This window comes from Berghia stephanieae, chromosome 3 (assembly GCF_034508935.2).
Source record: "Berghia stephanieae isolate SIO BIC M18660-M18661 chromosome 3, UCSD_Bste_1.3, whole genome shotgun sequence".
In the NCBI taxonomy this organism is placed as follows: domain Eukaryota; kingdom Metazoa; phylum Mollusca; class Gastropoda; order Nudibranchia; family Aeolidiidae; genus Berghia; species Berghia stephanieae.
Genome location: NC_088362.1, coordinates 22074225 through 22091648, shown reverse-complemented (window position 1 = coordinate 22091648; position 17424 = coordinate 22074225). Strand labels below are relative to the sequence as shown.

The window sequence follows — 17424 nt, the reverse complement described above, 5'->3', positions numbered from 1 at the left end:
AATTCATTTGATTATCAAAGTTTTTATTTAAAAATGTCTGTGGGTTCAAGCATTGCAATTCATTTGATCATCAAACTTTCCATTTAAAATGTCTGTGGGTCATTGTAAATTGTGAGGGTTCAAGCATTGCAAGTCATTTGTTTGTTGAACTTACCATGGTCTTTATAAATTGTTTGGGTTCATTTGTTTCCCTTCTTTTGGTGGGAGGCAGATTTTAATATTCATTTTCATCGCTAATCAGCTGATACTGACAAAATTAGAGCATAATTTGTTGAGCACAACCTAACTCATCATTTGCAAACTACCACTCTATTTCGGGAGATGCTATTTTTTTTTTTTTGTCCTTGTACATCATTTCTCTGTTATGTACTGTTATATTTTTTTGTTTTGAATAATTATGATGTGTAAAGATCTGAGTGTATTCTGGGGACCTGTGCTTGTGTTTGGATGAGGTTTTTAGGTGATCTCAATTTAAGTACATTGAAATTGTGCCCATGGAATATACATCTGGACCTATATGAATCATTCTCCTTTGTCTTACTCTTTCTCGTATGTTTTTAATTTTAAATCTAGAATTTTTTTACAATCCCATTTTCTTCCTTTTTACTGGCGCTTAAATGACCTAAATGTGTCGCAAGCGCTGTAAAACTTACAAACAAAAACAACAAACTCTTATTCTGTAGCGGAATAATTCCATTTCAAAGCAGCAATGACATTTTTCAACTGGGTGAGGTTCCTGGCCTCCCATAGTAAGCAGGATGGCACTTACTGTGTCTTCTATCCCCCTATATCATGTTTTCCGATTTGCTTTCTGTCTTTTTGTCTTGGAATGAGATTACTTCGTTTTGCCCTGGACCTAGCCGTAGTGCTTGGCTGGGAGGGAACAGTCAAATGCATAGTTATTGTTTTGGGAAATTATATTTTATTCCTTGTAAATCATCTCTCTGTTATGTATTGTTATGTTTGTTATTTTGCATGTTTAATGTAAGCATTTGAGTGTATTTCTCTTAGTGGGATCTTGTGCTGGTGTATGGGTGAGACATTTAGGTGATCTCAAACTCAAGTACATTGATGGTGTGCTCTTGGAGTCTACATCTGTTCACTATTTGAACCACTCCCCTTTGTCTTACTTTTTCCTCAAGTCCTTTTTATTGTACATCTAGAATCTTTTCACTATCCAATTTTCTTCCTTTTTACTGGTGCTGATATGACCTTAATGTGTTGCAAGTGCCGTAAAATCCTAATAAACAAATAAACAAAACAAAAGCAGCAATAACATTTTTCAAATGTCTTCCTGACCAACCTCTGAAGTATCATTGGGAAATCATTTCCTAGTATCAGCCCAAGAGATCACCGAGATCATCACGTGATAACCTCAAACTAGATATCCCATGGACACGCTTGAAGGAAGGAGAAAAGGCCTTCCACTTCCTCACTAAAATTCATAATCTCTGGAGTCCTTAAAAAAGAACTTGGAAATATTTTTATTTCACAAATGTGAATGTCGTGATGTTTGATTTGGTTGAGCTAATGTCATGTTCAGTTTTCCTCTCTTGTATCATAATCAGAAGCTTCTTGTTTGAGGGATAAGTCCTTGATAGTTTTAAATGGAATTATTAGTATTATTATTATTATTATTATTATTATTATTAGTAGTAGTAGTAGTAGTAGTAGTAGTAGTATTATTATTATTTGCCTAAAAGTAACTTTTGAATCTTGAATCTGTTATTATTACTATTATTATTATTATTGATGGAGAACCGGCAATATTTGGGAAATAAAGGCTGTTACGAACAGACAATCATTTATTTTAATTATTATACTACCGTATTTTGGAAATTAACATAGATTGAGATGAATCTTTTTTTGAGCCGTCAACGATCAAAATCAGTCCAGTATATCAAAGCTTGTGATGAATCTTTTGAGCTATCAATAATCAAAATTGGTCCATAATAAAGTCTGTAGGTGTGCGCAAATGAATCTGGCAACATGGCAGCCAGATGGCGATTCCCAACATCAATTGACTGATCATTATGCCTAGCAGATTTTATAAATAATCATTTGAGTCAACAGGTGATAGGATTACCCTTAATTTAAGAAGTTTACAAGTTACTCTTATATTAATCTATAAAAAATATAGTGCAACCTCTGAATTTCGACACCCCCTGGATATCGACATTGACCTCTGGTCCTGATTTTTTTCATATATATATATTATTAGTAATAAAAACCCCAAAATAGCAACATACATCTTAGTAAAACTCCTGTTTAGCGATAATATAGCAATAATCGGCAGTTGACATCAAGGCTTGCTACAAAAAATCTAGCCAAATAGGCAACATCATTTTCAGCGTTATCTCATACTCTTAGACAATAGAAACCTACTCATAGCCAACGATATCCCTTTGTTACCAAACCCAACGATATCCCTTTGTTACCAAACAATGTGAACACATGTTTAGTTTACCTACCAATTAATTCACTTAATCAGTGTTACCACCGGGCGCATAGAAAAAAAAACGGTGCAATCCAGGGCTGACAGATCACTATTGGCAAGTATAAGTAGCCCTCACAAAGTGATGTTTCAATCATATCATTTCAATAATTTTTTAGTATTTAAAAAAAAAAAAATTTTCAATAACAATTTTTTTTTTCCTAGTCTTGTTGATTTCTGTTTACCACAATGGATTCGTTTGTTTTTTTCAAGAGGGGACAAAATCTTTGTAGCTTTTGGCTGCAAAGTTGTATTTGGCCACTTTTAAAATCGAAATTGATCTCTGGCCATCAGGTAGCCCTATACGTTTTAACAAAATGTTCACAACAAATGCCAGCTGGATATAATGCTGAAATGACCTAAAGCGTTGCAAGCGTCTTAAAACCCCTTAAAACAATTCCTTTCCCTGTTGTCTTTAGTTCTGACCTCCGAATGAGATTATTTGGTTTGACTCGAACTGGCTGGAATTTTTAGCCAAGAGGAAACCATCAAATGCATGTTTTCTGTTTGAGAGAAAATGTTCTTTCTGTTATGTTATGACTTTATTATTTTTTAATATTCCTCTTAGCAGTTTATGTCTGGGTGGGACTGTCCGGTGGATACCAACTAGAAACAAAAAGTATGAAATCTGTCCTCTGTTTAAGTTACTCCCCTCTGTCTTACTTTTCTTGGGTGCTATAATATTATGCCATTTTAAAAATTTGTTATTTTACAGGCGATGAAATCGAGCTTTAATGTAAAAAAAAAAATGTTATTTTACCAATGTCTTTTAATTAAATTTAATTTTAATTTATCATTTGTCTGTCACCAATGTGATACCTACATGACTTGAAAATACACGTTTTTCAGAGGTTTCCGTATTGGAAACGCTTAATAAATTGTGTTCTACTTTGTTTCATTGTTCTTTTTTTTTTTTTCCAATGATTTTTGATGACTTTAATCTCTAGAGATGGGTTAGGGTATTCTGGCCTACCATGATAGGCAGAGGTCACTTTAACTTTTGATCTTCAACTTTTCCTCCGTATCATTGATCCTTTATTACTGGGTGGGGTTCCTGACCTCCCATAGTGGGCAGGGAGGCACTTACTCTTGTCTTCTATCCCCCTATATCTGTTTTCCAATTTGCTTTCCGTCTTTGTCTTGGATTGAGATTATTTTGTTTTGTCCTGGCCCTGGCCAGATACCCTGGTTGGGAGGGAAATAGTCAATGTTGAATTTTGGGAGATGATATTTTTTTCCTTGTAAATCATCTCTCTGATATGCACTGTATTATGTTTGTTTATTATATATTCTGATTTGTAAATATTTGAGTTTATCCCTCTTAGTGGGGATCTGTTCTTGTGTCTGGATAAGACTTTCATTTAGGTGATCTCAATCTAAGTACTGTTGATAGTGTGCTCTTGGAATCTACATGTTTCCTATTTGAACCAATTCCCCTTTGCCTACCTTTTCTTGGGCCTTAATTGTAATGCTAGAACTTTTTACTATTCCAGTTTCTTCCTTTTCACTGGCGCTGATATGACAATGTGTTGCAAGCGCCATAAAACCCTTAAAAACAAAGAAACAAGATCCTTTCTTAATTACTGGCACTGTGAAATGACCCAGTGTTGCAATCATTGTTAAACCCCTAAAAATAAAAACAAACCCTTGTTGCAATTTGTCTTGGTCTCCATATGAGCTTATTTGGATTTGTCCTCGCCCTAGCGGGGATTTTTAGCCAAGAAGAAACTTTCAAAAGCATAGTTCCTTTTTTTTTCTCAAATTTTTCTCTCTAAAAAATTGAGCTTTTATATAGCGCAATATCCACTAAATGTGCTCAAAGCGCTGTACAAGGGGTCCCTGGCCAACAGCATCACACATTTAACATGTAGGACGAGACCTGATGCCTATTAGGTGATATTACAATTTTTTTCAGAGACAACGCTATGTTAATAATGTTAAGCCTTCAGGTCCAGGTGAGCTCAACAGACTTATCCAAGGTGCATCCATAACTGACGATTTCTCTCGTTTGGTGTGTGAAACTGTGAACGTTTAAGTAGACTTCGTGCTCGACTAAACCTGGTGGTCACCCGTGGGCGAAACACATGCGACCTTCTCGTCCGATAGGCGGGTGTTTTCTATTAGGTCTCATTATAGGTCCTAGGCTCATATTTGTCGTAATCACCGTTAGTATTATAGTTTTTTTCATTCTAACATTTGGTGTCTCTAGGCGTATGTTTGTGTTGTGTGTACTAATAATAATCCATAATATGAATGAAGATTAAAATGTTTATTTCTGATAGATAAATATTTCACAAAAGTAGCCCTTCACTGCACATTCATATGAGAAAAACATCATGGGTGAATTTCATATTTAGGATACCACCTTTGTATCAGGAGAGTTAGAAGGTCAAAATTGTTCCTAATGAAAACCTACCATCCTTCCCAATGAAATGTTGCTGTTCTTTAGGATATTTACTTAATCCTGTACTTTCTTTAGGATTGAGCCAGCACTAAAACTATTATTAGGGTGATTCAGTGTCTTCTAGTAGTGTTTTTTGCATTTATAATATATCCTCATTTACTGTGTGTAGTTTATACCCTTTATTTACTTAGTATTAAATATATATTTCAGTGTTCTAAACGTATTTCGAGTGTAGTCCTATTCATAGTGCGTATTTTAATTGTCACTTGTATTTTTTAGTGTGACGGATGTATGGGGGGGGGGGGCACTGAAGGGGGTGAGAAGTGAGAAGAGAAAGAAAATCCATAAAATATTGTAATATTCAGCCACAAGACTTAAAATGTTTATTTTCTGTCATACTGAATAAAATATATTTTTCACTAAAAAAAATAGAAGAGAAAACACAAACACATTCACATTCACATTCAATATGACAGAAAATAAACATTTTAAATCATGGGGTGAATATTACAATATTTTATGGATTTTACCACCATAAAATATTGTAATATTCAGTCACGAGACTTAAAATGTTTATTTTGTGTCATATGGAATAAAATATGTTTTTCACAAAAAATAAATAAAAGGGAAAACCCGTACACATACACTTACAACAAACTCCATATTGAGAAGCTGTGCTGGGATTTCAAATTTTCAAGGACTATTTACTTAATTCCCATGTACATTTCTATTTAGGAGGTGTGAGCCAGCACCTAAAAAACTATGATATTAGGGTGATTCAGATGTCAAAAACTGAATTAAAAATCAAATAAAGTTTACGTGTTTTATTGGGGACAAAAGATATATATATATACTTTTCATATATAAAAAAAAAACTGAAATGTCACGTTTTAATATATAAATCACTTTTTGACATCTGGTCAATCCCAATATCACACCCTTTTGAGACGATAGGTCTTATCTTATAGGTCAATATGGAGAATACCCTATATTTCTCAGAAAATGTACAAATCTTACACACTTGCTTTTTGGAATTTCGGACGTGTTCCCTACCGCTGCACGATATTTTTATTGTTTTCATCTGGCACTTCTCCACTTAAATGTGTTGTAGTTTTCAATTTGTCACATTTAGATAATTGTTTAAGACATTCACAGATATGAGATAAACGGATGTTATTGGGGGGGGGGGGGGGGGGGGGGGGGGGGGGGGGGCGGCGGCGGGAATGTGTGCTCTCTCTCTCTCTCTGACTGCGCATACTCTCTCTCTCTACCGCCCCCCATCCCATACCCCGATGAGAGTGAAAAGGGTGGGGAGGGGGGGGGGGGGGTGATCACACTATTTGGTCTATGGTATATGCAGCCCCAATAAGGTCGAGGGGGGGGGGGGGGGGGAACACTAAGCCATATGAAGCCGCAATAAGGTTGAAAAGGGGGGGGGGGGGGGGGGGGGAACGTACATTGATTGAGCTATGGGTAATCCCAATAAGGTCCCTTAAAAACAAAAAAACAACAAACAAAAAAAACCCCAAAGTTTCTCCTTAAGTAACAAGCCAGTAGGATAAAGACATCACACATAATTATTGATTACTCACGGCCTAGTGTGGCAAACTTGAATTGCCAAACTAAGTTACAGTAATTTTCTGAGATTTATCAAGTATTATAATAATTATCGTCATTATCATCACAGTTAATATTATCATCATCATCAACATAATTATTATTATTATTATTATTATTATATTGCAACAGCATTAAGAAATGACAACATTCGTTAACAATGAAGAGACAGCATACAATACTAGTTAAATGATTAAAATATATTTATAATTAATAATAATAATTTATAATAATTGAGCTTTTATATAGCGCAATATCCACTAAACGTGCTCAAAGCGCTTTCCAAGGGGTCCCTGACCAACAGCAACACACAACGTGTAGAACGAAACATGATGCCTGCCAGGCGATATTACATTTTTTCGGACAGAGACAACGCTGTTAACTGCCAGGTACTCATTTTACACCTGAGTACGGTGAGAGAAGGTGAGTAAAGAGTCTTTTCCAAGGACTCAACTATGCGCCAAGTATATATATTCTTTTCATAATAAAATTCAATATCCCCGCAGTGTGGCTCAACTGTCGGGTTTCTTCTGCCTTGGAATCAAAGGTACTGATTTCCGCCGCAGTTTGTAGCCTTCAGCTAGTCACCTTGTCTTAGCTCTCACTGAGGCTGGTTCGGATAAGTAAATAAGCTCTCACATGGGTACTATTTTTATGGCAACCAAAGTGGTGCTTATCACTCAAAGATAATATTCCTCATGGGGATTGATAATATAGTATCTCTTCCCCCACACCCCCCCTAATATTAATAAATAATAATTGGCAAATTAGAATCCAAAAGAATATCATGTATAGGATTTCCCCGCTGTAAAGGGTTATACAGGTTGAGAGATTCTTATCACCTTTAGAAAGTGACAAAGCACATGAGATTACAAAAAAAAAGTATCTTCAGATCTTGAGATGATAAAAATGACTAGTAAAAATATCACTCATCAAAATAGTGGTTTGACAGACCATCAAAATCACAACACGTTGATAAAACTTTTGTCACAAATGATATTTCATTCATTTATAAGGTCTTTTAAAATTAGCATTTGCTGGAGACGTATATTGATTTCAATCAAGTAACTATTAAAATCACATACAGAAAAAAAGCCAAAAAAGTTTTATGTTCAAGCAGTATAATGACTAAACAGCACGACAATACTATCATTCAATAGCACAATACTATCATTCAATATTTCATGGCCATCTTTTAATTAACAAGGCTTCATTTTTCACTCATCTCTTTTTACCTCTCATTTTCTCCTGTTCTTATACATTGATGTTCATTCTCGTTATCATACATTCTTATTCATTTTTCACGATTGTTCAAATCATCAGAATTTCCCCAAAGCAAAAAAAGTTGAGAAATTTGTTGATTTAAAAAAAAAATGTTGTCATGGGTTTTACATTTACAGCCCATGCGGCACTATTAGGTCAATTCAGTGCCAGAAAAAAAGAAAGAGGCTAGAGGAAAAGTTGTAGATCTGAATTTAAAAGCACCAAAGAGGAATTATGACAAAGGGGACTGGTTCATATATGGAACAGAATAAAGATAAGTATTGAATTAAAAGCTTCAATTTATTAGATGAAGACCGATACTGTGGACGTTTCGGGTTTCCCCTTTATCAACAAAACATGATGAATGAAACACTAAGGACAAATAAGATATGTGTAAATGGGATAGTCAAGGTCTTGACCTTAACTACGCCATTCACTTGCCATTGCCAGCTGAGGGTCCCAGACAATCTCAATCCAGAACAAAGACAGAGATCAAAAAGGAAAGGGAAAACATATATAGGGGATAGAAGACCCAGCAAGTGACCTATCTGGGCACCACGAATGAAAAATTGAATCAGATTGTGACTTAGTAACAAATGACTCCCATCTCTTTTCATCCCATCTTGGAAATGAGTGAATTAACTTCGTGTTGCCAGGAAGGTTATTTTTTCGAAAAAAGAATAAATTCCTCTTTTTACATTTTGCCATTTTTGTTTCCTTGATGTTGAATGAAGAATGCATATTGGACATACAAAAATTAATAAATAAATAAATAAAACTGCCTTAATTTATCACACAGGGAAAATTTTTCTTTGTGGTCAATTTCAAAGAAAAATGGAAATAATCCATGCATCAGCAGCACTGTACTGCATACATTTCCAGGCTGTTTATTGCACTCATAATTGCCCCAGTGAAGGTTTCATACCGACATTTTTAGGTCTGATAACCCTACTTGTTAAGGGCTAATTGTTGTAATGGAAATACTCTAAAATATTGTCCATTATAACAATGTTAAAGCAAGTTCAAAATTGCATTCGGTTATCAGACCTGCTAATACGCGCATGTCGTTTCATACCGATTGACTGTAAAATAAATACATAAATTCATATAATTACATAAATTAATAAATAAATAGCATAACTCACTTGGGATAAGTGAGTATCCAAATGACCAGTAAAACCCTGGACTAGATGTAATTTATTACTTGAATTCAGTGACTTTCGGTCAAGAAAATAATATACAATTATCACAGTAAAAATAATCTGAAGTCACTGCAGTAGCCTTATGTTTGTTAGTGACTAGTTAGCAAAGCAGTGTCTACTTTGTAAAAGTGATAGTAAGCTGCTAGAAGTTGTGGACTGTAAAAAGTAATAAACAAAAATGAATATAACTTCTCTCTGTTGTCGATCTGGTTTTTTAGCTAAAGAAGGGTTTGGAGCCGGAAACATTCCATGTTTGTTATTATGCACTTTTTAAAAAATTGTTATATTAATTTTTATTACTTTCTACATTGTAAACCGTAATCTAAAAATTTTGTTGATGACATCAACAATTTTTTTAATGAACTTTTAATTGGCTTATTTTCTATTATCTATTTTTTGTCTTTTTCTCTCTCCGTCACATCCACTGGAGGGGCAAAGTCAAAGAGTCGCCCCAAACGCATGAACAGATGAGTCAGCTGGTCTCGCAATGCAAATTCTGTGGCATACGGGTTGAGCTGGGACACAAGAGTGAACATGACTGGAAGTAAAGCCGAGAAGCTGTGGTCGTCCAGGTTCATGGCCATTTGAAGGATAGCGGTGAGAGTATCTGACCAAGCTTGGACATGGGCTTCGCTGTCCTGTTTGGAGGGTGGCGGGGTAGACGTGGAAAATACAATGGTTAATAAAACTAATTAGAGAGTCTGACCAAGTTTCGACACTCACACACTCTCTCTCTCTCTCCTTCCCTCTCTCTCTCTCTCTCTATCCTTCTCCCCCTCCCCCCCCCCCCCCTCTCTCTCTCTCTCTCTCTCTCTCTCTCTCTCTCTCTCTCTCTCTCTCTCTCTCTCTCGTAAACATGACATCAACACATACCTTCATAATTGAAGACTTTTGTTGTTTATTAATGACCTCATCTACAGCTTCCTTCCTTGGAACTTTAGGTTTCCCCAATCGGGGAGGTCTTACAAAGTTTGGCATAGACCTCTGGTGTTTGTGTCTCTTGTACTGGCTCATCAGGTTTTCAATAACCTGGTCTGTTGCTACTGTATACACCTAAGGAGATTAAAAAACGAAAAACAATCGAAAATGACACTTTTGCTATTGTTGTTGATGCACTTCTTTTTTTTTCCCCTACTCCTCCTCCTGCTGCTGCTCCTCATCCTCCTCCTCCTCCACCTTCTTCTTATTCATCTTCTGCTTCTCCACCTCCATGGTAGTGGCGATAAATATGAAGATTGTTTTGTTTTGTTTTTAAGGGTTTTACAGTGCTTGCGACACATTTAGGTCCTTTCAGAGCCAGTGAAAGGAAGAAAATGGAATAGTCAAAATATTCTAGATTTACAATCAAAGCACCCAAGAAAAAGTAAGACAAAGGGGAATTGGTTCAAATAGGGAACAGACATAGATTACAAGATCATACCGTCAATGTACTTAGTTTGAGATCACCTTTAAGTCTCATCCAGACACCAGCAAGGATTCCACTAAGAGGAATATACTCAAATGTTTACAAATCATACATTTAAAAAACAAACAAAAAACAGTACATAACAGAGAGATGATTTACAAGGAAAAAAATATCATCTCCCAAAACTATAACTTTACATTCGACTGTTTCCCTCCCAGCCAAGGACTCCGGCCAGGGTCAGCAAAACTAAGTAATTTCATTCCAAGACAAAGACAGAAAGCAATTGGAAAACAGATATAGGGGTATAGAAGACACAGCAAGTATCTCCCTGCTCCCTGTGGGATGTCGGTAACCCCACCCAGAAATATGAAGACATATTTAAACTCTCACAGTGGGACTTGAACCCTGGACCTTCCAGTCTGAAGTAGAGTGCCATACATCAAGACAACATAGCCTCACAAGTGTTGTGACTATTACAGAATATTAAGAGTAACTAAATGGAAAAAAATCCAATCTTGACAAATAATTGCAAAGTGGATATATTCATCAGCATTGACGAACAGGCTCTTAAAGTCCGTTCACCAGTAGCTAGCGTTATTTGCAAGCACCAGTTGGTCAGTATCAATGACTAGCCCCAACCAAATTATAATTGAAATATCTTATTTCACCTTTGCTTGCATCTCTTCCCTCAGTTCTCTCTTGCTCTTTATCCTTTCCTCAGTTTGGTCCTCATCTCCATCTAATTCTTGTTCATCTTCCTCGTGTTCATCGATTGACTCACCACATTCACTGGACGCCATCTTATTGGGGTCACTGCTAAAATGCAAGTCACCTGCTGGGTAAACAGGAAAATATTTTTACAAAAATAAAATAGGGTTATTTTTTATCATGATCATAACATGTAACATTATCATGATGATGATGATTATTGGTTATATGTTAAAGGTACCAAAAGAGTTTACCAATGAGTATGGAAATAATAAATTGTTTAGTAGATGTAACATTTATTAATTCATAATAAAAATACAATTCAATACAATGACAGTAATAACAACAACAACTATAACAATCTTTTTTCTATACAGTCTCACTTCAGGATTTAAAAAAAAACCCCATAATAATCTATAAAAAGAGAGCAACATGTATAAGAAGGATAGATGGGACATGAAATCATCCTCGGCCCATGAGGGGGAAAACAGGAGTAACCAAAGCACTCGTAAGACCATACTTGTGGATATAGATTTAGTCAACAACATAAAAGTCCTAACCTTGTTGTTGTGGAGAATCCATAGAAACCGTGCACAGCCCATTGGAAATTTCAGAATCAGAGTCCAAAGATTTAGTTTTGACATCACCAGAAGTCTTTGATGACAAAGACTCTGTTGAAAGAGACTTGTTGACCCCTGATCTTTCTTTAAATTTCATCTTTTTCTCCGAGCTAACGGAGTGGTGAATTGGTTTGTTCATTGGTTTCATCGCTGCTACATTTTCATGTTGAGCTGTAAGAAGGAATATTGGTTGTTCTGCCATATCATCTAATATGGATCCTTTGTTGACATCCTGCAGAACTTCAATATAGCTATGGCATATCTCCTCAAACATATTCTGAAATGAAATTTTAAAAAGAACATTAAAATGATATTGATTTGTTTCCAGAAAAAAAGCATTTGCATCTCCTTTAAATTAATATTCCATTTTGCACATGCTTACAAAAAAAGTACACGTTTTATGGATTAAGAGCTGACTTATGACAATACAATGGTGACCACCTACATGACCGCTATTTCAGTGAAACAGAATTTTTAAATATATCCCTAAATGTCATCTTTCAAAATAGATTTCATCTTATTGTCTGTCTATAGCAATTCAACTTTTTTAAAAAATCACGATAAACATTTATACCACACTCAAAGAGAAAGGATTCATCTGATATGTGGGACAAAATAACACCATCCCACTCTAACGGCAACTGACAAATTATACTTTGCCTAAATCTAAATAACTGGTCCCATTCTCTCTCCAGCATTATGTTGTGTAGAGATTTCATTTAACTCTGTACAAACTACGACTCCATGTGCCTTATGACTCTGAATGACTAATTATTTGTTATTAGAAACAGAATATAAGTTAGATTAAGCAGGGCAATTATACGACAAAATGTCTGGGTTTTTTTTTAATTTGAGGTATATTTTTTTCCAAAAGAAATGAAAAGTTGATAATCATTGAGGTATTATACTCGGAAATCATTTCCTTAAAATGGTCACATTCTTAAACTGGAAAAAGGTCTCACAAGTTGAGGTAAACAACACATTCAACATGTTAGAAATGTGTAATCAAAATTGACAGCAAATTTTCAATGGTGCCAAGAAATTGTATGGTAAATTTCAAGTGTATATTAATATGTCTGTTTTACAGGGTAGGGAAAGAAACTTTTCAAACAGACGTTGTATGTGTATTTATATGAATAGAGTGTGTGATTATAGGTTATTTGAATAAGCTGAATGAACTAGAGCTCCAGAATACAGGAAAAAGCCATAAACTGGATAAATGGCTGAAATCAGAGGTTTCTGGTGAATGGAACAAACAAAATCAAATAAAGGACCTATTTCCATTCAACCTTTTGTTTATAAACGATACTCACAATTGCAAAACATAACCCAGTGTTGCTTACCTGCAGCAATGGCAGAAATATCTTGTCGCTTGAGCAAGGTTTAGCAATAGATATACTAGCTTGTTGTTTGATGTCTGTTACGGTGGGGACAGAACTAGTTGATGTGGGCGTCTCGTTTACCGGAGTCATAGTGGCTCTAGAATTTAGATTGTCAACAAAAATATAGGTACAGTGAAATCCTGTTAAATCCAACACTGCTGAACCAGAAAAATTAGTTGATTTTAAGCAAGGTTCACTTTATCCATTATCAATGGAACAGACTTAGATACAGAACAGAAAATTTAGGACCAACAAGATATTAGGAGTATGACTTCAGGCTGAATCCATTGTACCATTATAAACGCACTGCAACCATCTCATAATATATTTAAGACTTCATTATTGCTGGAAACCTTTTATTTTATAAAAAAATATATTATATCAAGCCGTCAATGATTCATATCACAATTACTATTAGTATGTGGTCTTTTTCAAGTTTCCTCAATGGAAGTTTGATATGATGATTCATCACAACAGACAACTTGCAGATGGTTGAAATTGCCCATTCAGGATTCAGTTTCTTTTTCTTCTTTATTAAAAAAAAAATATCTTATCCAATTGGTTGGAATTTAATTCATGCTTTTTTAGGGAAAAGTGAATCCGCACAAAGTACTGAAAATTATACAAAATATGTCTTTTTAGCCTATTTATGCTAATCATAGCCATATTTAACAATTAATCTCATTTCTCCATGTAATGCGGAATTTCCCTGTTTGGGAAATTAAATTAAGATTCATATCATTTATACTATATAAATGTCAAAGAAAAAGTGACAATGATAATATTTCTTGTGGAAGGGAACATTAATGAGATGGCGATGGTGGTGATGAGTTTGATGATGATGATGATGATGATGAGAAAGAGGAGGAGAATTAGGAGGAGGAGATGGATAATGATGATGATACTAATAATAAGACATTACCATCCTCATCATAATAAAATTGCAAACAGACTCATCTACTGCAACTCACTTAGTAAAAGAAATAGAAATTCCATCCAGCCTCGCACACAGCTCCAACAAAGCGTGGGCATAGAAAACCGTTGTCGAGGCAGTGACCTTGTACAAGTTGGCAGCTACATCCAATCCTGCCACTTTCTGGAGCAAAAACTTGAGACCTGGCCTTTCATCAAAATCTCGGGCAATCAGGTAGACGTCCTCCAGAGCGGATAGAAGTTGATATATGTTTCTTGTAGACATGTAACGCATGAGACCTGGGGAGGAGGGAAATGATGGCATGTGACGTATAATTAATGTTTATAATAACAAGAAATGAAGTAAGTAGGAAAGTGCCAGAAGAAACTAGAGAATAAACATTTTGCATCGACAATGGGGGACTCTGAGTGGTAGCTAGCTCAGACAGTAGAGCCACACTCTCCCCAGCCAGGCCGACTTGTACCAGTAAGGTCGTGGGTTCGAGTCCCCATCGTCGCCGCAAATTTTTAATTTTCTATTGTCTTCTGGCACTTTCCTACTCACTTCATTTCTTGTTATTATCAACATAAGAGCCTGCTCTACTCACTTTTCTGAAATACTTACTGTTTGTACTGTTTACATGTCTGTTTACATGATTATTTACATGACTGTGTACATGACTTTAAATTTCTACCTAAATGATATTTTAAAAAAACAAAAATAATTTTGATAATGTTGTCATTTGCTTTATTCTTTTACATCCCAACTATTGGATTTAATACGCGAGGTACTGGTGAATCATCTGTCTGATTATCAAGATGCCAGAAACTTTCATTTCAAGGAGGCTGATTATTTCAGTATGTGTTTTTGTTTTGTTTTTTTCACAATTTTTTCAGCCTATCTTTTTATCCTTTGGATGCATTGCAAAATATTAAGCAAAATGGTAAGGATTTTTTCATTTAAACAATTCTCACTCTTCATTTTTCCAGTACTGACTGCCAATCGGTAAGAACCTCATAATGCAGGGTATTACAATAATTATAAAAAATACAAGACTTTTATTCTTCTTTGAATCCAAAATCTCACTGGATCTGAGTTTCACTGTATTGATGCTATGCGTTTAGTTTTTTTAAAAACTCATAACATCTGCCAGATATAACGTACCAACATACAAAACTATGTGTAACCTTAAATGTTTATAGTCTGATTACTACAATTTAGAGAACAACTTATAAAAATGGCTGACTAAAAACAAAAACAAAAAGCTGAGTGACAAAAATTTCGTTTCTTCTATTGCATTTGACCTCTCACCAGGAAGACCGGTCGATGTGTGCGTCTCTTCAGAATCCTGATGAGCTTGATCTTGTTCAACTAAAAGACTCCCCACAGTCTGAATCAGAAGGTGATTAGCGAGTAAGCCAATTATGACGTGTCGGAAAGGAACTCTGGAGAATTTTTAAAAAGCATTATTTATATTTTGCAAGCAGCATCTTTTGACTGTATTTACTTTTCAAAGGTTATATTTTGCAGACAAAAAAAAAAAGATTTTAATGATTAATCAATTAAACCACAAGTAGTTATGTTCAAAATAAAGTATACATCAGGACTTTCAAAGATAAGTCTATTGCTTTTCGTTATTTACAAAAATAGCTTGTATGATGTTACAGTTAATTTAATTCTGAAATTTTTCATACATAAATTAATAAAATTCTCAAATATATGTGTGAGAGGTAGACTGAAATAAAGTCCTACCAACATAAATGTACTGATATAACAAACCGTACTCGGACTTATTCATAAAATATAGCTCGAATGTCTATTCATTTTTTTTTTTTTTTCTTATGTTTATTCTTTTTAAATTTTTAAATTGCGATTACACCAAAAATACATTTGATTCCATTAAATATTACATTTTCAAAAAACTGAAGTTTGGAAATATTTGACATTTATCTATATATGAAATTAATATTTTGTCAAAATCAAATGATCCACAAAAATTGGGGTGACTTGAGTTACTGACTTAGATGCCTTTCGCGTCTCGACCGAAAGATCGGGTCGCCTTGGCTGTTTCCAGTATTTCCTGTGTGAGGTGTCTCCAATATTGCCGGTCCTCTGCTAGGGTTCTCAGATTTTCAAGGTCCCCTGCCGTTATGAGACTAATGCTTTGTCCAAGTGTTGTGAGGTTTTTGTTTAGGATCACAGGGAGTGTTGTGATCGGTCTTCCTCTGAAAAGGTTCCCGTGTTTTTGGAAGTATCCCGACATGGCTTGGTTAGCTGGTATGTTTTTGTCCCTGCGTAGAATGTGACCAAAAAGTTGCCATCGTTGTTGTAAAATGTCAAGGGAGATTGGTCTTTCTTTTGTGATCTTATAGAGTGAATCATTTGAGATCTTTTTTGAGTATTTGATGTCCAGTACCCTTCTTAGCTGTGTGCGATGGAAGGCATCCAGATGTTCTTCTTCGGATTTTGTCAACGCCCAAGTGCCGCAGTTATACAGAAGTACCGGTTTTACAAGAGCACGGTACAGTTTCAGTTTGGTTTTTCTCTTTATTTTGTCACCTCTAATCCATACATTGGTGAGTTTACTGAGTGCGGCGTTTGATAGCTGTTTTCTTCTTTGTACATCCTCGGTGTCTCCAATTAGTGAGCCGACTTTCTTTGTTCTTTTCCATTCCTCTTTGTTCCTCGATATTGTTGTAAATTCGGTTTTATTGGCATTGACTTGGAGGTTATATTTCATGAGGGTATTTTGTATGATGTCTATATTTGCTGGTGTTGATCCAATAAAATCGACATCATCTGCATAGGCGATTTCTCTAGGGATTGCATTCTCAATATGAGTCGTTGGTTTTGGGATGACTTTTCGAACTTCTTTCAGAGCGTGTTCTAAGTATATTGTGAACAGAATCGGGCTCAGACTATCTCCTTGGGGGGTCCCGATGTTACTTTCGAACTGCGTCTGTTTTGTGGCCCCGTATATCCTTGGTTGGGGTGAGCGTATGCACAACTTAATGAAAAATATCACTTTGACAATAGTCAAAAATAGTAGAATATCTATAGCTTCCTTTTTTACCAAAGTACAGGAGGAAAATACAATGAAAGCCTACCCTCACTATAACTAAGTAATAAGCCCCCACAGATAAAGTGTCACCTGGTATAAATATGATCTGGATTGAGGCTGTCCTGCTTGCCAGGAGGATATAGGAGGAAAACAAAAGATTTGTGCTGATCTGTGTCGTATTGTACCCCAGGCATAGAGGACACTTGGCGATCTAACAGGAACACCTAGAAGGAATAAATGTAAATGTAAAACACAACATACATAAACACACAAACACACACACACACACACAAACAGAATGAACAAATACCTATGGCATACTATTATGCTACTTGACTTTGGACTGGGGAAATTA

General features: G+C 35.4%; 1 protein-coding gene across 4 annotated transcripts in view; it reads right to left on the bottom strand.

Moving 5' to 3' along the window:
• Positions 1–7492: 7492 nt before the first annotated feature.
• LOC144967336 (brefeldin A-inhibited guanine nucleotide-exchange protein 3-like) overlaps positions 7493–17424 on the bottom strand; it is a 64476-nt gene continuing 54544 nt past the window's right edge. For 3 of the 4 annotated variants that reach the window (XM_078904432.1, XM_078904428.1, XM_078904429.1), the window contains exons 32-39: positions 17160–17293; positions 15320–15453; positions 14067–14307; positions 13057–13192; positions 11654–11990; positions 11054–11220; positions 9854–10033; positions 7493–9618 (exon numbers count right to left, since the gene is read on the bottom strand). In XM_078904432.1, coding sequence (XP_078760558.1) covers positions 9370–9618; positions 9854–10033; positions 11054–11220; positions 11654–11990; positions 13057–13192; positions 14067–14307; positions 15320–15453; positions 17160–17293 — 1578 coding nt within the window. In that variant the 3' untranslated portion in view covers positions 7493–9369. The remainder of the gene's footprint in view (positions 9619–9853; positions 10034–11053; positions 11221–11653; positions 11991–13056; positions 13193–14066; positions 14308–15319; positions 15454–17159; positions 17294–17424) is intronic. The other variant, XM_078904431.1, reaches the window with a different exon arrangement.